Source organism: Candoia aspera, chromosome 4, assembly GCF_035149785.1.
Source record: "Candoia aspera isolate rCanAsp1 chromosome 4, rCanAsp1.hap2, whole genome shotgun sequence".
Lineage (NCBI taxonomy): Eukaryota > Metazoa > Chordata > Lepidosauria > Squamata > Boidae > Candoia > Candoia aspera.
In genome coordinates this window covers 116,064,363-116,086,478 of record NC_086156.1, presented here as the reverse complement: position 1 = coordinate 116,086,478, position 22,116 = coordinate 116,064,363, and the positions used below count along the sequence as shown (strand labels likewise).

The 22,116-nt window shown below is 48.4% G+C and overlaps 1 protein-coding gene across 1 annotated transcript; it reads left to right on the top strand.

Annotated features, from left to right (window-relative positions):
• Positions 1–331: 331 nt before the first annotated feature.
• On the top strand, positions 332–20,845 carry AP1G2 (adaptor related protein complex 1 subunit gamma 2). The gene is made up of 21 exons (XM_063301577.1): positions 332–565; positions 1,610–1,734; positions 3,121–3,262; positions 3,727–3,823; positions 4,105–4,181; positions 4,989–5,084; positions 5,416–5,496; positions 6,140–6,238; positions 6,531–6,586; positions 8,680–8,793; positions 9,325–9,465; positions 9,585–9,639; positions 9,914–10,036; positions 12,120–12,209; positions 12,295–12,425; positions 14,146–14,250; positions 15,083–15,227; positions 17,448–17,565; positions 18,300–18,466; positions 19,212–19,310; positions 20,731–20,845. Exons 1-21 carry the CDS (start codon positions 362–364, stop codon positions 20,833–20,835), a joined length of 2,370 nt encoding a protein of 789 aa, XP_063157647.1. The 5' UTR covers positions 332–361; the 3' UTR covers positions 20,836–20,845.
• The last annotated feature ends 1,271 nt before the right edge of the window (positions 20,846–22,116 follow it).

The window sequence follows — 22,116 nt, the reverse complement described above, 5'->3', positions numbered from 1 at the left end:
TTTTGGGCTAGCTATCTAGAAGAGATCCCCCAAAATCTAAATTTTGTTACTCCAATGCAGTGCTTCTCAACCTCATCCACTTTTAGATGTGTGGACTTCAACTCCCAGAATTCTATGGCTGGCTGGGGAATTCTGGGAGTTGAAGTCCACACATCTAAAAGTGGATGAGGTTGAGAAACGCTGCTTCAATGCATCTTAAGCCCCTAGGAGATCGGTCCAGCCTTATTTCCTGTGACCCAGTCTTGAATTTTTGGGAATTTCAAGAAAAATACCCGCTGCGCAAGGAAGAGAGGGCAAGGAATTTTTTCGGCAAATCCTGCCAAACCGCTGCCCGTCACATCATGCTTCTCCCTCATCTAGGATGCCCGAAGTGCCGCTCACATTACCGGTCCTGATCCGGACAATTCGGAGCGCACGGACGCAGGCGGAGGAACGGGAATTGATCCAACGAGAAAGCGCCAAGATCCGGGGAGCTTTTCGTGGCGATGAAGCCGAGACCCGGGCCTCAAATTTAGCTAAGTTGCTCTACATCTACATGTTGGGGTACCCTGCCCACTTCGGACAGGTATGTATCAAGGTGTAAAGGAACGTAGATCTGACCTTGGGGGTAGGGAAGGACCAAGGGAGCTGTTGGGGCAGACTTGCAGAAAAGATTCCTCAGCCCTGAAAAGAGGGGAAGGTGAGAAAACCTCAAAATAACCCCATCTTGATTCTGTTGGGTATGAGAGAGGCAAAGGGTTCCCAGTTTCTGTTACCATATCCTACAAGAATAAAGTAGCATTCCTGAAACGCCTGCAGTGTCTGTTTCTTGATATGGCCTACCTCCAAGGGCTGACGCAAATGGAGCGCCTGTAGGGTTAGGATTAGGGTTATGCGATTTCTTATTATATTTTAAAACACCTTCCACCCCTGAATGAGTTCAGGAGGGCTTAACACAGTTCTCCCAGATTATCCTCAAAACAACCTCGTGAAGGAAATTTACTGGTCCAAAAGAGCTTCATAATGAAATTTGAACCTGTGTCCTGTCTGGCGTTCTGATCTCTCACACCACGTTGACCAGTTGCATTAATCCTGGTTTTGCGTAACCATGGAACACCCTTCTCCCTAGATTTGTGAAAAACATGACTGGCAAAAAGTACTAGGCTTTGCACATGTTCAGGACCCTATTCCATAATGTAACTTGATTTCCAGCCTCATGCCAGACATCCACATAAATTTTGGAAGTCATTTTAGATCTATTTTTCCTTGACAGGGCTGGGATGTTCTTTGCATAATCTGGGACTGCTGCTCGATTAAAGAAATGTTGATAGAGGAAATGATGGGTAGGCTAAATGCATATATTAATTCATATTAATTACATAAGAATTCAGTAAAGCATCCATTTATAAACATATTAAATGTGTGCCTTAACTTTGGAGCTGACTCAGTTGTTAGGGTGCAAAAAGGCATCCTGATTTTTGGTTCTAGGTGGGGTAGCATAGAAAAATCATCCTTCCTTAGCTGGCTGCATTTGGAAACCCCCATTTTGATGTCCCACAATGCCCCTAACTAAGCTCCACTGCAAAGCATTGTGGGAAAAGTAAGTAATCTTCTTCCTGTCACAACCCAGATGGAGTGCCTGAAACTGATCGCCTCCCACCGATTCCACGAGAAGCGGATTGGCTACCTTGGGGCTGCCCTTCTATTGGATGAGAAGCAGGACACTCACCTTCTACTGACCAATAGCATCAAGAAGTGAGGATCTCCCTTGCCCTAACGTGGGTGAGACCAGATCTGAGAAATACAAATCAATCAATTTAGGGCCTGGACATTGGAAGAGGGAGGGATTCAGGTGGATTTCCAGAGAAGATGTTGAAGGAAGAGAGACTTTTGAATATCTGGAGAAACGTAGGTGATCAGGATCCTGCATTACACTAAGCCACGATGTAGATCAGTGTGGCTCAACCTCAGCAACCTTAAGACGGGTGGACTTCAACTCCCAGAATTCCCCAGCTGGCTGAGGAATTCTGGGAGTTGAAGTCCACCCGTCTTAAGGTTGCTGAGGTTGAGCCACACTGATACAGTTGCTTGCTTCTGGCTTAAGGGTGCACCAACACAGCCATCATGGTTTGTAAGCCTTGTGATGTGGCCTTGTGTGTTATGCAAACCCAGCTGAGTGGGGCTTCTAATGGTGGTTAAATTGTGGCTTAGTATAACACGTGAGCAGGGAACTGGATTTGAGGAACTCAGAAGCAGGGGTGTCCGTAGGATGCGGTCAAAAAAGTCAAGATGGCTGCAACGGTGCAAGCAAAGCTCCAGCTGTTGTTTATGTGCGGGACGCCCTGCAGACATTCTTGCTCAAAAGGATAAACCTGGAATAACAGCTGGAGGAGAGCTGTTCGTAAAGCCACTGGAAGCTTCTCCAGAAATTCTCAGGGGTTCTGGTGGGCAAAAAATTGTTGTTGCTGTGGTTGGAGGGGGGGGGCTTCCCAAAGAGAGAGAGGCCTCGAACTGCAATCCGGGGGCCACCTCTGGGCCTTCAAAACCACAGGTAACACATTGCCCCAAACCAGAGAAGGAACTCTGCGCAAACTGAGTGTATCAGTATGGGCTGAAATAGAAATGTGAAGCGGAGATTGTGAGCGAGGGAGATGTTGGTTTAGCCTGCTTGTCCTGCTGCTAAGTATCACTGGCACATTTAGGGACTTATGGAGGCTCCAGAGCACTTTCAGTTTTCCCCACAACAGCCCTGTGAGGTAGGCTGGACTGAGAGAAGAGCTTCCGTGGCTGAGCAGGACTAGAACCCAGGTCTCCCCGCTCCTAGTCCAGCACCTTCATCTCTATGGACTCGACTAACATTTGCAGTAGAAAATCCCTGCCCATAATGTCGGACGCTGTTTTTCAACCTTGGCCACTTTAAGATGGGTGGACTTCAACTCCCAGAATTCCCCAGCCATGCTGGCTGGGGAATTCTGGGAGTTGAAGTCCACCCATCTTAAAGTGGCCAAGGTTGAAAAACATTGACATAGGACATACCCCAGGTGGTAGAGATACTTCACACCATATTTGGGGGGCTGAAGGAAGCATGTAGGAGAGGAGATTTCTCATGCCACCTTCCCTTCTCCTCAACTCTCCCTCAAGTGATCTTCTGCACGCCAGCCCCTGGGTACAGGGTTTGGCGCTAAGCACCCTTGGTTCGCTCGGCTCCGCCGCAATGCTGCAGGATTTGGCCCAGGAAGTACAACAGCTGGCAAAAACTGGGCAGCCCGCTGTGAGAAGGAAGGTGAGAAGCTACCAATTCACTTCCCTCGTTCTGCTGTGCTGTAGTTAAAAATGGTTTGCAAGCTCCAGACTGATACGGTAGTGAAATCCTAACACTTCCCACTCCTTAATTTTTCAAAGGTAGTTCTTTGCATTTTTTGGCACATTATTTTGGCAAGGCAAGCCATTTCTAATCTCCAACTTACAGGCAGGTGAGTCTCTTTTGCTCAAAAAATCCTCCCTGCTTCTTTGAAAGCGGGCTGCAAGCCACGGTTGGGGGCTCGTCCTGTTTACTCAGACGAGTAGGAGGCCAGCTTGCACCACTCCAGCAGAAAGTATTCTGTGCATGTTCAGAGGTGCTAGCCTTTTCTCAAAAGCTAAACAGACAGGAGAGAACTTCACACCCAAAAGCCAGTCCTGGAAAAAATGTGAATTATAAATGGCCCCAGCCCCTAATATGTCCTCTCTATAAACCCTGTTTCCTAGGCTGTGGTCTGTGCTGTACATATAACCCGTAAAGTACCAGCTTTAGCAGATATGTTCATCCCCCTTGGAGAGCAGTTATTGAATGAACAGATTCACGGTGAGTGAGCTGGTTTTTGGCCTTGCAGCTGGTGGCCAACCTGGGTGAGTTGCACTCTTCACGAGTGCACCAAGATCCGTCAGTGAATGTGCAAACGGGCTTCATTGCTAAAACGGGCACTGGGAGGGCTGGAAAAATTCCCTGGAAAAGGTCAAGAAAATGTTAGAGAACAAGGAAGGGAATCAAGAGGGCCTTTGACTGAGAAACAGAGCGATTGGGAAGAGCAATTGAATTTTGAAGACTCAAAATCCATCTGTTTGTGATCTTTTTTTTTCTTCCAGGCACCCTGCATGGCGCCGTTATGTTAATCGCAGAGATGTGTGAACAAAGCCCACAGGCCCTTGAACATTTTTCCAAGGTAGAAAGCGGTTGACCAGACCTCCTGTGTGTCCTCCTAACTGTGGGCATCCGCAAAGGGATGCAACACGGGTAAAACAGGGGCAAGGCTTCTAGTTATAGCAGCCATCTTGACTCTTTTGACCCCTGTCCCCACAGACGCCCCTGGCCAGGAAGTACCAAAGACCATTGTCTTGAGGCCATAGAGTGGGCCAACACCTTTTTCAAAATAGAGAAGGGCATCGTTTCTCACCACAAATGAAAAATAGAAACCGTGGGATGGATCAGACCCTGAAATATGTCCATGTTTTGATATGCCTGCGTGCAGCCCTGCGAAGTAATTAGCCTGAAACGGGGAATAAATATATTAAGCCAGTAGCGAGCCTTTGCGCTGTGGTGTGTGTTAGCAAGGGTCAGACTGGAATTTTTCCCAAACTTGGTGGCCTCCAGCAATCTTGACTAAAATTCCTATTGGCCAGATTGGGTTAGCACAGCTGCCTGGGGGAATTCTGGGAGCTGCAGTCCACACACCTTAAAGTGGCCCAGGTTGAGAAACCCTGGTTTAGCACAACCTCGCATTTCCAGCTCTGCGTCCTTCAAGGAGGAGGGGCGATTGGGATCCAGAGCTGACACCTGCACACATTTTGCAGGTTGAATCCACCCGGCATTAACCAAGATGCGTAAGATGCAGTTTGCCCCAGTGAACAGCTTCCCAGCGTGCAGGAGGTCCCTGGCTGTGGATGATGGGATCCAAGACCTCTGGAAAGACACCCCCTTGCGAAGGACCTCACTGTCCTGACTTCACCCTTCTCTTTGCCTTTCTCTGCAGTTTGTCCCCCAGCTGGCCGGGGTGCTGCGCAATCTGGTGGTGGCTGGATATTGTCCGAATAACAGCATTGCGGGCATCAGCGAACCTTTCCTGCAGGTAGAAGATCTCCTTGTCTTCCTGCTACGACGTCTACAGAAAGCAACCGCTGGAAAAAGCGGGCAATGGCAAGGACATGGGGTGGGCAGCAAAGGTTCTTGGGAAAGGACAGGCTTAGCCTGCAGATGCTTAGGTAGGTCCACCAGTCCAAAGAGTTTGCAGATGAGGCTAGGGCACTGCATTTCAGGACTGGTGACTGAGCTGCTTAACAGCTGGGTTCAACAAGTTAGTTAAGGGTCTCCTCTTCACTAGCTCCTCAATCCACGCTCCAGGCAACTGTTATCACCTGAGTCCTCCTTGCTCCAGTAGCTTTTTCTCTCCCTCCCCAAAGGTTCAGCTCCTCCGGTTGCTACGGACTTTGGGACGAGACAACGGGGAGGCCAGCGATGCCATGAATGACTCCTTGGCTCAGGTAAATGAGAAGAGCGATGTTTGGGAAGGAGAGGGTGCTTTGAAAACTTTTAAGATTAACCCGGGAACAAATGGGAATAAAGAATACAGGTAGTCCTTGACTTACGACCACAATTGGGATCAGAACTTCCACCGCTAAGTAAGGCGGTTGTTAAGTGAATCATGCCCGATTTTACGACCTTTTGCCGTGGTCGTTAAGTGAATCACATGGTTGTTAAGCAGATCCGGCTTCCCCCATTGATTTTGCTTGTTGGAAGCTGGTTGGGAAGGTTGCAAATGGCAATCACGTGACCCCGGGAAATTGCATTTACTGTTGTAAATACATGCTGGTTGCCAAGCACCTGAATTTTGATCACCTGACTGCAGGGATGCTGCAATGGTCATAAGTGCAAGGACTGGATGCAAGTCACTTTTTCCAGCGCCATCGTAACTTCAAATGGTCGCTAAACGAATGGTTGTAAGTCGAGGACTACCTGTACATTCCCTCTTTTAGCTTTTGTTGAGCTACTGAAAATCATAGGACACGGGGACGCTTTGAAGGGAGGTGGTCCCATTTCTCTCACTTCTCCTTTTTGGCAGGAGAGTATTGGAAAAATGGAAAGCAAAGAGGGTGGTGGTGATGCTTTTGTTCTTCCTTCATCCAGGTGGCGACCAACACTGAAACCACGCGGAATGTCGGCAATGCCATCTTGTACGAGACGGTTTTGACCATCATGGGAATCCAGTCTACCAGTGGATTGCGGGTACCATGAAATTGCAAAGCGCAAATGGCAACGTTTGTCTGGTTTAAAGCAACTTTCCTCTCTTTAGCCTAGTTGGCTCCAGGGGTGCAAATCAAGGTTTGAGGGCACTGCGATGTGTGGTACAGATTGTCCCTGTAGGCTTCTCGAGCCCCCAGATTCCCTCTGCTCTTAGCTAAAATCATGAGTCTGGTAGTTCCACAGAGTAACTTCGACTCAGTCGTTTCCTAATCCTGCTCTTACGTCAGATACGTTTTGAGAAGTAAAAGCGTTCCTTCTTTTTTTCCATGCATAGGTTCTGGCGATAAACATCCTTGGGCGATTTCTCCTTAACAAGGATAAGAATATCAGGTAAAAACAAGAGAAAGTAAAAATTAAAGCCAGATGTAATAAAATTATTCAGCTATTCAGGCTGGATAAGACCCGGTTTTGAGCCTTGGGTAGAAATCCCTGCCAAGCACCCTGTTCCGTGTTCTTCAAATGTTGCATTTCGTTCCCAAGAATCTGAATATTTCCCTAGGGGGAAAAAAAGGGGATTAATGCAGATCTTACCAGAAGGAAGACTAGACAAAGCAGAAAAAATGTAATAGAATGGCTGGTTCCTCCAGCACTCTAAATCCTTGAGTTAACAATACACAGTTGCTTTGTTATGGAAACATACTATAACCAAACAAAAGAATTAAACACAGTTTAAACAGAGGGTAGCTTGTGCATCAAGGATGCTGTAGCTGTGGATCCCTGCACCAGTCAGAGGGAGTTGGACAATGCTGGCTGGGGAATTCTGGGAGTTGAAGTCCACACACTGGCTGGGGAATTCTGGGAGTTGAAGTCCACACACTGGCTGGGGAATTCTGGGAGTTGAAGTCCACACACTGGCTGGGGAATTCTGGGAGTTGAAGTCCACACACTGGCTGGGGAATTCTGGGAGTTGAAGTCCACCCATCTTAAAGTTGCCAAGGTTGAGAACACTGGACTGTATGATCCCTTTGATCCCTTCCAGCCAGGGCATCCACAGCAATGGTCAAAAAGGTGGGTGGGCATGACCATTTGAAGCCCCTCCCCTTTTCACCCGTGCACAGCAGCCATTACGCTGCACATGTCAACAGTGTAATTTATTTATTTATTTATTTTATTAATCAAATTTATCACCGCCCATCTCCCAAAAGGGACTCTGGGCGGTTTACAATAAAACATAAATAAAACTATAAAACACTATAATACATAATACAATGAATATAATAAAAACCTCGATGGCTGGAAGTTCTTTATGATTTGCAGGCAGAGCTGGGTCCTGCTAAGAAACTAACCATCCCCAAGAATGGCTACTCTCTCTCCCGCCCCAGGCATGAAAACAGAACCAGGTCTTTAGCTGTTTCCTAAAGTCCAGGAGGGAGGGAGCCAACCTCACTTCCCGGGGAAGGATATTCCAAAGGGCAGGGGCTGTTGCAGAGCAGGCCTGCCTCCTGGACCCTGCCAGATGGAATTCCCTTGCAGACGGGGTCCGTAGCCTGCCCTCTCTGCATGACCGGGTGGGACGGGCTGATATAACAGGGAGGAGACGGTCCCTTAGGTAACCTGGACCCGTGCCATGTAATGCACATTAAAAAAAAGTGGGACTTCGATCATCCGGCCACGGCCACCATTTTGAAGCCAGTGACCATTTCTGCAGATGCCCCGCTTCCAATCCTCCAGCTCCGTGATTCTATAAATTATTTTATGATGTAACGCTAATTCACTCAATATCCTGGGGAATGTACTGGATTCTGTCCACCCCTTAGCCAACGGCATTTTAGCCAAGTCTGGCCTGTTGTCTGAACTCAGCCAACACCCTTCCACAGGATTCTGTTCGGCTCATCTTTGGTTCATTTTCGCTGCCCGTCTGAGTTCAAATCTGCCACCTCCAAAATTGACCTGGGAACAAAATGTTCATTTGAGCACTTCTTTAAACAGCATCTTCCATCCAGGTCATTTTTCTTCTCCATTGTTTTTGTTCATTGAAACCGATCATCTGCCCAAAGGAGTGAAACGACCCCCAAGAATTAAATGGAAGCAGATTCTTTTTCAGACTTGACGGGAAAGTATTGGATTGTGCCAGTTGTTGAAGAACACCCCTTCTGTTTAGCTTTCTGAATGTGGGGGCCAGGGAATCTCCTTCTCTTAATCCCCCATCTTTCCCCACCTCCATCTTCTAGCCCCCAACTTCTCCGGAGGCAATTCATTTCCATGGCACATTCTGTTTTTCTCACCATCTGCTGTATGAACGATACACTCAATCAGGAAGGGGAAGGTGGTTTTAAGGTGATTCCTGAAAGATGCCCTCCAGTGGCCTGTGGGAGAAAGTATGCGAGGGGGCAGCATCCCAAAACACTCTTAAAATGCAGAGCGGCCGCAAAAGATTCAAATCTGCACGATCAAATCATCATTTTAATTGGTGGCATGTTTAGATATGTGGCCCTCACATCCCTTCAGAAGTTGTTGCAAACAGAAAACAGCGCTGTCCAGAGGCACCGGACCACCGTCCTCGGATGTCTGACGGACCCCGACCCAACGGTGAAAAGGTGAGCTGCAGGCCCGAAGGTGGGAGAAGGCTCCATTTTGACAAGAGAGAAGAATGTGGTTCTGTAATGGCATGTGGGAAAGACCTTGGGAGACGGAGTGAAGAGATGCTGCCAAGGGAACGGTCAGATAAGAGAGGACATAGCCTGCAGCTGCACAATGGGCCAGGCAAGAGGCTCAGAAGGAACCCTCCCTGGTTTCTTGGGTTGTAAAGGAGACGGCGGGAGATTTGTACTTCCAGGCTTGCAGGATTCTGTTAATGTAGCCTTACAATAAAAGAGAATTAGCTCATCCGTGTTTCCTGTCTGGGAAGGCTGACGACAATCTTGCAAGTCTGAAAGTACAATCCTCCCACTGTCTCCTTTACAGCCCAATAACTTAGGGAGGGTCCCTTCTGAGTCTCTTTCTCCACCCATTATGCAGCTGCGGGCTACGTCCTCTCTTATCTGACCGTTCCCTAGGCAGCATTTCTTCGCCCCGTCTCCCAAGGTCTTTCCCACATACCATTACAGGTTCTGATTTTTGCTCCGTAGGAGAGCCCTCCAGCTGAGCTTGTCCCTGATAACCAACACTAACATTCGGACAACCACCAAGGAATTGCTCGGTTTCCTGGAAAGCAGCCCGCCGGACCTCAAGTCGGAATGCGCTTCTGGACTGTTCTTGGCCGCGGAGAAGTGAGTCAGTTCCACCACTGCCTGCAGTGGGGGCCAGAGAGAGTGGGGGATCAGGAGGAACATTTCCAGCATGGTACGAGTCTAATCGGTCTCTTCTGCCTTTTGACCTCCTTCCACAGATTCGCACCCAACAAGCGGTGGCACCTTGATACCGTTCTCCAGGTTCTGACCATGGTGAGATGGAGGATGGTGGCAGGAGAGCTGCTAGGATCCCTGCTGTCTGCTAGGTGGCAGCAGAGAGACACTTTTAATCTGCTGCTGCCCTCTAGAGGTTGTGTTTTGTAGCACAGGCAGGGTAGATTTCCTTCTGGGTCCTCCTTCACAAAAGTTGTCCTCTCCTGCTCCTACTTCTCCTCTGGGGAAAAGTGATAAAGTCGGAGTAAGTGAAGAGGGTCCTCTGAGTGGAGCACAATGTCACCTTCCCGGTTCCTCCCCGTGTCCTTGGCAGGCTGGCTCGTATGTACGGGATGACGCGGTGCCCAACCTCATCCACCTGATTGGAGGAGCAAAGGATCTCCATAGTTACGCCGTGCATCAGCTGTACAGCACGGTGGCCCAAGACATCTCTCAGGTATGCATCCATGTCAGCATTCGCACGATACACTGAGACCTAAACTAAGCCAGCAGCAAAGGTTTAGCAAAAAGAAACACTAACCAAGATCAAACCAGTGTTCCGTGACTGTGTGTGTTGCAGCTGATGGGAGTGGAAGGGGATGGTCTAGGGGCCGCAAAGGGCAAGCTTGCCAAAGTTGAGCAAACTGGAACAAATGTGCACTGAGCTGTTTTTGCAGAATTGTTCAAGAAGACAGGAATACAGTGGACAGATACTTTTTGCAAACTATAGACATAGCCCAGAATCTTTCTCCTCCATCTGTTTCATCTGATGTAGATCTTCTTGTTTGCCCCCTACACAAAATTGCAAACTGATTTTTTTTTCCCCCAAGTAATTCCAAAAGGGGGGAAAAAAAATCACGAGAAAATAATAGGGAAAATTTGAGCCCGTTTTTTTGCTCACTGTGCAGCCTTAATATCCTGGCTAGGATGAGGGTTACTGACCCATTTACTGCTCTAGTTTTCAGCAACAGTGCAGTCTAGGACAGGGGGGTCAAAAAAGTCAAGTTGGCAGCCCCTGCCATGCAACTGAAGCCCCACCCCTTTGAGGGATGGATGGATGCGAAACAGACAGGGCTTAATCATGGGTTGCAGCTGCCATCTTGACTTTTCTGACCCGAGGTGCCCTTGCATAAAGGAGATAAGTATTTTAGGAGAAGTTTTAAAGCTCGGAAGATTTAATTGCTTGCAAAGATGCGCACGCACACAGTCCTTCTCTCCTTGTTTTGCTTACGCACTGCACATTCAGAATCCATAGGGAAACATTTGCCATTTTCTCCAGCCTCAAAAAACGCATTGAGGGCTTGTACTAACAAAAGGGAACAGAGCTGCAGACCTCAGCACATGCCTTCCTAAGAGCAAATCCCACCCACCGTCATGGGGCTCATTTGGAAAGGAAAGAGGAGTTCACCCAGTGTTTCTCAACCTTGGCAACTTTAAGATGTGTGGACTTCAACTCCCAGAATTCCCCAGCCAGCTTGCACTGGGTTAGCATGCACCTGATCTATCCTGGGAAGACTGGGGCCAGATGAATTAAGTAACCCAGCCTAAGAAAAATTTAGCCCCACACCAAAGGAGAAAAAAAAACAAGTTTGTCCCACTGACAACCTGGGAACCAGGAAGCTGCAGTTCTGCCACCTGCCCACACGGTGGTGCTCTAGCCCAACAGAAAGCAGGTTAACGGCTCCCTCTGGTGTCAGAGGAGAGTAAATTCCCGTTTCCTGGTACCCGATGAAAAGTAAATGCCCAGGTGTGCTGGGTTTGCATACATCCAGGTCAGGTGTCCCCTTCCAAGTAATCCCCATCACCCTCAGCCAACACAGGGCGAAAGTTTGGTGCAGATATTCCTATACTTTCTATTGAGCTTCAAAAAGTAAAATCTGAGAATAATCCAATAATGCATTGACACACACATAAAAAAGAGGCGGAGCTTTGCTCGCCACCATCCTGAAGTTTGGGACCATACTTTGCATCTACCCTGCTTTCAAACCTTCATCCTTTTTTCATTGGTTGGTTTGCAGTCATAGCAGAAATGTGGTTGAGCTGTCCTCCGGAAAAACACAGACTTTGCCTAGCAGCCTTGAAACCCGAATTTAAGATTCTAGTCCATTACGAACCAGGAGCCCTCTCGCTGCCTGGCCTACCTCCGAGGCCATCGTGGAGGAAAAATGAGCAATTCTGGTTTGTCCTGTCAGTTCTGTAGCTCAGAAAAGTTGAGTAGGGGCCACAGAATGAGGAAAGGGAGTTTTTCAGATTGCGGGGGTGTTTTCAGCTCAGTTATTTGTTTGTTTGTTTGTTTGTTTGTCAAATTTTGCCACCACCCATCTCCCCCCATAGGAGGGACTCTGGGCAGTTAAATTTAAATTTAAAACTTAGGAAAGGACAAGAACCTTTCTGGAGGGGACATCTCCCAGCCACCTCCAGCCAATTGCAGGCTTGCATCACGTCCAGATTCAAAATGACTGATGGGTGGGCAGTGTTTAATACGTGGCGTAATATCTGCTGGGGGGGCATTTGCCCCCCCCCCTTTGTCCCACCTGCAGCAACCCTTGGTCCAAGTGGCAACGTGGTGCCTGGGCGAATACGGCCACTTCCTGCTTGATGGGAATTGCAACGAGGTGGAGCCGCAGCAGGTGAGGTCTCCGAAATCCAGCGGTGAAGATCGGGAAGGAGAAATTGGCCCTCTTAGATACTTGTCCTTTTTTTTGGCCTGCTCAGGTGGACGCCGAGGAGGTGTTGGATCTGCTGGAGCGCATACTCCAATCTCAACTGTCCCTGCCATCCACCCGGGGCTATGCCCTCACCGCTCTCATGAAGCTGGGCACGCGCCTCCAGGACAGTGACATCAAGTGAGCTTGGGAAAAAAATATCCTGGATGTGGGGGGATTGCTTCTCTCTTTTTTTTTTTTACAATGTGGCAGATCAAAACCAGTTTGTGGGTCCCTGGTCATGTGCCTTTTTGCAACTCCCTTGCGCTCCCCCCCCCATTTTGTTTTCCTTATCGACTGATCGCAAGCCTGGCTTGAGCCAACCTGGTACCTTTGCAATGGATTGGACCCCCAATTCCCATAATCCCCAGCTAGCAGGGGATTATGGGAGTCAGAGCCCAACCCCTTCGGAAAAAAAGCTGGGTTGGTGGCGGAAGGTGCCGTGATGCTTGCAAAAGACTGCCGTCTCCGGCGTCCTGAACTGCAAATCTGGGCTGGTTAAAACAGGTTTGAAGGGGGTTTAAACTTGTGGTGTTGTGCCCTTGTGGGAAATTCCCCTCAATCCAGACAAATACCACTTGAACGGGTATTCCAGCGGAGCGCAAGGACCACTTCCAAAACATTTTTTGTTTCCGGGAAAATGGCCAGCGGTGGTCACTGGAAAAATCTGGATAAATCAAAAGCCAACGTTTAAATCAGGGTTTCTCAAAATGCGGTCCGTGGCCCAGTCCTGGTCCTTATCAAAAAAGCCCTCCAGTTGGTAGAAAATAGACTAATAATTACCCTCTTTCCCTTCCATCCATAGCACTGTTAGCTGCCTGAAAGCAGAGAAAGGAGGAAGGCTTGGAAAACTGACTTTATACAAGTCCTTTTACCATTTTGTACAGCTATAAAGTAATGACCAAAAAAAAAAAAGTCTGCCAGACAGAAAAGTCCAGGGAAAAAAAGTTCTCCATTATATGGGAAACCCTGGTTTAAATGTATTTTGAGTGCCTGTTTAAAAATAAAATTGCATTTATGTTTTTTCTCTCTCCCCCCCACCCCCGCACGTCCAACCCTTGCCCTGGGAGTTTGTTTTGCGTTTAAAAAGTGGGTATGAAATATATAATAAAGAATAATATCTGTTCTAAGTTTTGTAGGAGGCTGGGCATTTTTAAAATATAAATATTCTTCTCTTTTCCAACAAATTAGCACAGGGAGCGGTCTTCTATACAAAGATTCTCTCCTGTGCAGACTTACAACCAGTGAATGTATCACATGGGTGCGGCATGTCTGTACACTAACAATCTATACATTTCATGTACTTAATTTTTTTTAGTTGAAACCCCTCCCCCCCAGTATTTCCCATCCATCAGGGTGTCTACAGGGTGGTCAAAAAAGTCAAGATGGTACCCATAACCAAATAATCAAGGCCACGCCTCCTTTCCCTTTAAAAAGGGGCGGAGCCTCAATCACCTGGGTCACGTCTGCCATCTTGACTTTTTTGACCACCCTGCCATTCACCAGGCCTGCAATTACACCAGACCTTAACTTCATAACTGACTCAACCCATCTTTTAGGTTGGGGCTACTTTACGGATTCATAACGGGAGCAAAAGGCATGGTTTATACAATATGCTAAGAAAGGGGGGGGGGAAACTAACCAAGGTTAGCGCTAATCATGGGCCGCACGTGGTGTGATGGCGGTGCTGGATTTTTACCTGACCGGGTGAAAAGGCATCCGATTCCTTTTCATTCCCCTCTTGACCTTGTTGGCGTATTTCACAACGAGAATTTTGCTCTTTATGGTCTTAAGCTGTGCTTGTAAAGAGACAGTAACCTCTTTTTCTCCCCCTTTTTCTCCCCCCACCCCAATTGCAAAGCCGGATTCGGAGTTTGGTTTCCATTTACTGTAGCTGCCACGACGTGGAACTGCAGCAGAGGGCTGTGGAATACAACACCCTTTTCCGGAAATATGATCATCTCAGGTACTGGCTGGACCAGGGTTTCTCAACCTCAGCAACTTGCGCTGGATCAAACAAATCCCTAAGTTACTAGTCCTCATTGCCTTGGGGGAAAACTGGATGGATGGGCAAAAGGAAAGGAGGCCTTTTATAGTTCTTAGCAAACCCTTCTTGGTGTTTTGCCTTATAAGAGCTTACCCAATTTCTTCCTAACCTCCCTACGCTTCTTAAATGTCTGCCCAACCAAGGCAACAGACACTGCGAGGACAAGAAACTTGATTTATTTTTAAGTCAGAAGACCCCAATCCCCTCAAATCCTTGGTGCAGCCCCTCCCCTGGGGCCTTCCAAAAGACCCTGATTGCAATTTGTAACAGGTAAAGAATATTTGATTTTATTTGATTTTATGATCAAAGGGCAGGGTACGTTAATGCATGGCTCAATACACAGGAGGGAAATCCTATCAACTTCATGAAGTCACATCAAATTAAATGCATTTTGTTTGCACCCTGGCCCCATATGCTTTTGACTCAGCTGAAAAAGATTGTTCCCAGTTTTCCGTTAAAAAGGTCAGTTCTCGGTTTGAAAAGACTGTTCCCTTCTGCTTTAAATCAGCAGTGAGACCTCAGTTTAATTCCTGGCATCCCAAAAGGGTGAATGCTTTGAATTTGTCCCAACCTGTGCGTGGCGGCCTCCCCGCAAAGCAATTATTCTGCTCACTGACACACCGATTCACACCCTTGATTCTTCCTGGCGATGTTAGCAGAGGAACGTCTAGGCCAAATCGTCCCTACCGCCTCCCCGCCTTGCCTCGTTGGCTGAAAAGGAAGGCATACTATTTTTTCCTTCCTCTTCCAGAGCATCCATACTGGAAAAGATGCCTGTGGTGGAGAAAACGGGGGAGGAAAGCTGTGGAACAGACCAGAATGGAAATGAGATTGTTTCCCCAAATGTCCTGCAGGTGGCACCACCCAAGGAGCCCAAACCCCAAGAACCTAATCAGGTGGGAGATGCAGTTCCCAGCTTTGGCCGTTGGGGGGCAGCAGGGGCCATAAAATGCTTAACGGCATAGGAATACTGTATGAATCTGATTATTCCTATCAGGGTAGGATTTAATTTAAAAACCCAATTTCTCTTGCCCCTTGATTACTAGCCGAAGCTAAATTTGTGCCCTTGTAAAGAACAGCCAGGAAGGTTTTAAAGAGTGGCAACCTGGAGCTTTTGCTAACAATGCTGCAAACACGCCTCAACAGATCTCTTTTTCGCTTCAGTCTGGTTCTCAGCTCAGGAGCAAATATTCCTTGAGCCATCCTTGGCCGAGATGGACGTAAGGTAGTACCTCCCCCTCTCTTATGCTGAGCAGAACCATGTTAGTCTATGGTAACCCAACATCAGAAAGCGCTTGAAAGTGCCTTTTCAGGCTCAAACATTTTATTACAAAGCAGCTGCCTTTGTGAGCAGCAGCTGTCCAGCTATTCCTTATTCTGATGAAATCCAAAACCTGCTTCCCAGTGAGTAAGCTCGGTTAGCTATGATTGCCAAACCTGAGAATATTACGGGTAGTCCTCCGTTAATGATGATAATTGGGACTGGAATTTCCATCGGTTGCCGTCATTAAGCGAATCCTGCGGGGTTGTTAAGCGTGACGTCACATGCTCACCATTTGCGACCTCCTGCCAGCTTCCCCACTGACTTTGCCGTCGGAAGCTGGCCGGGTCACAAATGGCGATCCCATGACTGCGGCATGCTGTCGTCGTAATTGCAAGCTGGACCCCGAGCACCTAGACTGCAATTACGTGACCGTGGGGACACGGCAACAGCCACAACTATGAGGACTAGTCATAGGTACCACTCTTTCAGCGCCGTCGTAACTTCAAATGGTCGCTGAACGAGTGGTCATTAAATGAGGACCACCAGTATGGGCATCCAAGAAGAGATGCAGATGGAGGCTAGGACAAATCAGTCCAACATTCTCACTTGAGGCACAGAGAATCTGGTTCAAACGATCATATTTTGGACATGATATGTATGGCAAAGGGACGCGGTGGCGCTGCGGGTTAAACCGCTGAGCTGCTGAGCTTGCTGATCGGAAGGTCGGCGGTTCGAATCCGCGTGATGGGGTGAGCTCCCATTGCTAGTCCCAGCTCCTGCCAACCTAGCAGTTTGAAAACGTGCCAGTGTGAGTAGATTAATAGGTACCGCTTCGGCGGGCAGGTAACGGCGTTCCGTGTAGTCATGCTGGCCACACGACCACGGAGGAAGTGTCTTTGGACAAACGCCGGCTCTTCGGCTTCGAAACGGAGGTGAGCACTGCCCCCTAGAGTCGGACACGACTGGACTTAATGTCAAGGGAAACCTTTACCTTTACCTGATGTATGGCAAAGACCCTTGAGAAGTCCATAATGCTGGAAGAGTTTGAAGAAAAGAAGATGATCAGCAGCAGTGTGGATGACCCTGTTGTAGCAGTGATGAGCACACCACTGGGAGTCTTGAAGGAGCAGGTTGGGGACAGAGAAGGTCTATCTACGCGGTCGCTAAGAGTCAATATCGATTTGATGCCATATGATCAATCAATAGCAGTCCAAGATCAGCAAGAATCTGGTAGCACCCTTCCAGACTAACAATACCATTAGCTTAGGCCTTCTGATGGAATTTGTGACTCTGGAAAGGTGCTACCAGACTCTTCATGACTGTGACCAGATCGAAAGGCTGCCTCACAGTGTGTGACACTGGTTAGACTTTGTCACCCATTGCCTTGGAGAGAAGTCAAGAGACCGGGAACAGAGGCCAAGAGACGAGAGGGATCAGTAATGGGGACCACGAATCTCACACCAGTAGAGCTTTCTACTGACTCAAGGATGGTTGGAAAGCATCTCAAGTTAGCAGTAGGAAAAGGTCTCCAATATAGAAACCGGTATCCTTCTACCCCAAGGTTTTTCATGCTGGCTGGGGAATTCTGGGAGTTGAAGTCCACCCATCTTAAAGTTGCCAAGGTTGAAAAACACTCTTCTACCCTGTTCTTTTTCTTCTATGCGGCCTGTAGGGAACCCTTAAGCGCTTTTGACGCCATCAAAGAGCTGAGCCATCCAGAGCCACTGTCGTGAATCCCAATCATGAATTGTGGTTTGCTCAGAGATTAGAAGTGTTTTCTGTTTGGCCTTCCCAAGGAAGGAACCTACTTCTTCTTCAACACCTCCTCTTCAATCTTGTCTTTTCTGCCTAGGACTTGGACCTCTTGGATCTCCTTGGAGAACCTGTAAATTCATCTCCAGCTCAGCTGAATCCAGCCAATTCAGGAACAGGATCTCTCCTTGGTTTGCTTGAAGATCTAAAACCTCCAGGTAGAATGGGATGGATCCGTCAGAGGAAAGAAAAGCAAAGGGTTCCTTCCCTGTTGAGCATCTTGGTTTGATATCCTATAACTGTATTTCTCCATGGAAAATATGGAAAAATGGAAAGGAATGGGGGAAAACTGTATTTTTCCATTTTCCAACTGACCCTTCCATGCAGGTTTCCAAGGATCTTCTGGATGCCTTCCTTTTTAAGCCCCCAGATATCTCATGCCACTGCTGTTCTGTGGGATCAAAATTCTCTCGTTTTCCTGCGCTTTAATTTGACCTCCTGTGGCCTCAACCACACAGGAAACCCGTGTTCCCAGCTGCAGCACGGTTTGGCGTCAGATGTAAAGATGAGAGGGCTTTCACACAGTCACATCTAACAAAACCTCCGTCAGAATTATTCATACACTGTTATTTTTTTCAAGGCCACAAAAATACACTACCAGGAAACAAGAATGGCCCTTCTTAGCCTTGCAGGTCACCGATGATTGTGCAAGATCAGTCCTCTTGTCGCCAAGAGGACACTTTTTTCTAAAGCGCAATATTCACGTTCCTTTATTTGCAGCACTCAGCAGAAAGGGCAAATGCCAGGCAAGGGCGCCCTTTGCCTCCTTCCCACTGCCAGGATGTGGCATTCAGAACGCAGGCCAATATTCAGATTCTAAGGGCTGGCCTGGGATTCTGCATCTGGCTGGGGAAGAAAAACCTCCTCTGAAGCTAGCCATGTCCTTCCTCAGAGGCTGTTCCCACCCGCATGGCCGTCTACGAACAGAACGGGTTGCTTGTTGAATTCTTAATGGACCGCCCTCTGCTGGAGCCCACCTTGCTGCTGATCACCACCACTGTGACCAGCACAACCGTGGGGGACGTCCACAACTTTTCCATGCAGGTGGCTGTTCCCAAGGTGAGCCCCTCGTTGGCCCCGGTGGCCGCCCACCTCCCACCCCGGGATCCACCCCCATTCCTTCACTTGTTTTAAAAGCCCCTTTTTGAGGCGGCGAAGGGATTTTTAAAGTTGCTTCCCCCGTTTTGACCTTCTAGTGTCCAGAATGAGTCTTGGGAGTCGGCTTTGGGAAGCCTAACTCGATTCGCCTTAGAAAGCCACGTGTTAATTTCTTGCATGAGGATGAAGGAAAAATTGCTGGTGGACTCGGGGAGGGTGGGTTGTATGTGGGGGAGTCAGGAGTTTATGTTGGTGGTGGTGGTGGTGACTGTGGTTCGTGAGCCGCCCAGGGTGATGTTACATGATGGGCAGCTATATAAATATTTTAAATAAATTGATGATTTGTTTGATTTCTATAGCCGCCCATCTCAGCAAGTGACTCTGGGTGGCTTACAACAATGAAACCATAAAAAAATGGTTGATGATGAGAGAGATGTTTTTATTTATTTTGGTTGTTAGATTTAGGTCCCACCTTTCTTCCCATCTTGTACGTTTTCTGTTCACTTACAAGCTCCTTCTCCCTCTTCCTCCCCTCTTCTTCTTACCCTCTTCCACCCCTCTTCTCCTCTGCCTCATCTTTTCTTCCTCTTCCTTGCCCTCTTCCTCCTCTGCCTGTTCTTCCCCCTCTTCTCCTTCTCCTCTCCTTCTCCTTCTCCTTCCTCCTCTCCTTCTCCCACAAGGCTTGAACTTTCTCTTCTTGTCTCAGTCCTTCCAGGTGGAACTTTTGGCCCCCAGCAGCTCTACGGTCTCAAGCCAGGGAGGTCCCCCCGTCACCCAAGTGATTCGGGTCTTGAACCCCAAAAAGGTAAGGACGATGAGAGGACGAGGAAGGCAGGATTTGACATTAACTTTCCAAATCAACCATGATCTTGTTCAGAGAGCTACTTAAAAACACTGCTGGGGCAATGCAGGGCCATTGTGTCCTTTGTTCTCGCAGTGTGACTTCATCCCGGTGGCGTAAGACAGACCAGGGGATGTTGTCTCAAGTCCCCTAAAGGTACTCAAGAAAGCTGGATTGCCACTTCCATTCTCCAGGCGTCCTGCAAAGGAAAGGGGGTTAAGTCACAGTATCTTACAAACGGGGTACTTCAGCCCCACTTTTATCAGCGAGCGGATTAAGGCGGATTCTCCTGGGTGCCTTTGATCCCCTTTCTAACTCGCTCTTGAGTGAAGGGGAAGCTGGCTGCCCATTTAGGAGATACGGGAGGAATATTGGTCTGTTCTCGTTCTGCAATGTCTTGCAAACAGCCACCATCCTTCCCAGGCTCCGCAAACTCCATTATACATCATTTCCTGCTCGTTCCCATCAACCACCCTCCTGAATGCTGCTTCTTTAGGAGTCTTGTATCCACTATGCAAACGGGCTTGGTACTAAAAAGGAAAAAAAAAAAATTAAGGCATTGCTGCTGTTGTCCTCCCCGTGTGCAGGATGGGGAAGTTGGCTTCTTGTGAACATGGAAAGGTGGTGCTTCCACAAGGTTGGCCTGTAGTGAGCATCCTCCGCGTGCAAGCTTGACGTCTACTAACTTCACACACCCATCCGTGTAGTTTTATTGGCAGCCATATTTATTTAGTCAATTGATTTATATAACCACCCATCTCACTCACGTGCTTCTACGTGGCTTAGAAAAAGAGATAAGAGAGATAAAATATAAAAAATATCGCTTGCCCCTGCCTTCCACTGGGATGTGTTTTGACTTCCCAGTCTAGCCTGCAGCTGTGGAATTTCCTAGTGGTCTCCCATCCAAGCAGGAATGAGGTCCAGCCTTGCTTTGCTTTCTGAGATCTGCCGAGGTTGGCTTGGAGCAGTTGGTTAGTACAGAGGAGATGTAACATTACAGGCAGTCCTCGCTTAACAAGCACAATTTGGACTGGAATGGTCGCTAAGCCATGCGGTCGTTAAGCAAATCCAACCCGATTTTATGACCTTATTTGCGGTGGTCATTAAGCGAAGCATATGGTTCCCCATTGGTTTTGCATACCAGATGCCAGCTGGGAAGGTCGAAAATGGTGATCATGTGACTGTGGGACGCTGTGAACCGGTTGCCAAGTGCCTGAATTGCAATCATGTGACTGTGGGGATGTTGTGACAGTCATAAGTGCGAGGACTGGCCATAAGTCATTTTTCCCCGGCACCGTCGTAAGTCCGAACCCTTGCTAAACGAATGGTTGTTAAGCAAGGACTACCTGTACATACAATATGTTTTATTCTTTCCTGACCTCAGATCCGCCTGCGGATGAGGCTACGGCTTTCTTACACTCTGCCTTCTGGGGCTGTTATACAACATACTGAAGAACTCAACTCATTCCCAGAGACTGCATGGAAGTGAACAGCACATTACTCGGGCGAACGGTTCCAGGAGCGATAGCTGCCCACTACCAGGTGGTGCCTGTGTTCCCTCTTGATGTCCCTATTAATAAACATGTATGCAAATCAGGAAAGCTGGATGGCCCAACGGGTGAGTAGACGCAGTGGGGGGCAAGGAAGGGGCAAAGGCTTTCTAAGGAAGGTTTCCGAAAGAACGGGCCAGGGAGCCCCATCCGGACCAGGGAATCGCCGAGCGTGCGCACGCGCGGGTGCGTAAATATGGGAATCCCGATCTCTTGTCAGCACTTCCCTCTCTCCTCACTTCAACTGCTGGGAAATCAATTCAATTGATCAGCCAGATGGGGAACTCCACAACAACTGAGTGAGACTAAATGGAAATCAATGAAGATAAAGAGTGGAGGGAAGGAGAAGAAGCTGTCCGTAGAATCGCCAGAGCCTCACGCGCCCGGGCCCTCTCCCTCTTCGGGGCTCCCTTCAGATGTTCTGCCCAAGAGTTTCCCCCTCAGAGGTTGCCCTGCCTAAATCTTCCCCCAGGCACACCCCCTTGGCAGTCCCCCAAGCACAAGCTAAAGCAAGGGAAGAGGTGCCCTCCGTGCAGATCCACCAGCTCCTCCTGGGTTATGGAACAAGTTAGCCATGCTGGGCACAGATGTGTAACCCTCGAGCCACCGGCTTTCCTCCTCTGGTCTCCAGCTCCCGTCATGCCCCAGGGCCACCGGTTTTCCTCCCCTTCCCACCTGTCCAGCAAGTTGAACCTGGAGGAAAAGTCTCCCTTGAGGTCCTCTCGGGAGAAGGGCTCCCCAGCCTAGCTCACGTATTGCCCCGAGGCTGAACGTTGTGTCTGCCCGAGCACACAGCGTGAACCACGAACATCTGGCTTAGCGTGCAGCATGCAAAGCCCACCCTGGGGCTTGTTAATAAACCCTGGTCAAAGCAAGCCTGGCTGGTCCTCAACTCCCACAATCCCCGGTTGGCGAAGTCGGAGAGAAAGGCTGGCCGAGGGAGCCACAAACATGGGCCAAACCAGAATACTGAAGTTCACCAAACATGCTAAGCCAGAGGCATCTGCCAGGGGTCAAAAAAATCAAGATGGCAGCCCTCATCACATGATCAAAGCTTTGCCCCTTTTTAATGCCAACCAGGTTAATTTAATGTGACGTGCGAAGCTGGTTGTGAGTTCTGTAGCTACGTGGCACGTTGTGCTTCCTTTAGCACGTTTCTTCTGTCTGTCTGATCCCCATCAGAAGCCATTTAGGTCTGATCGTGAACAAACCTTTTCCCC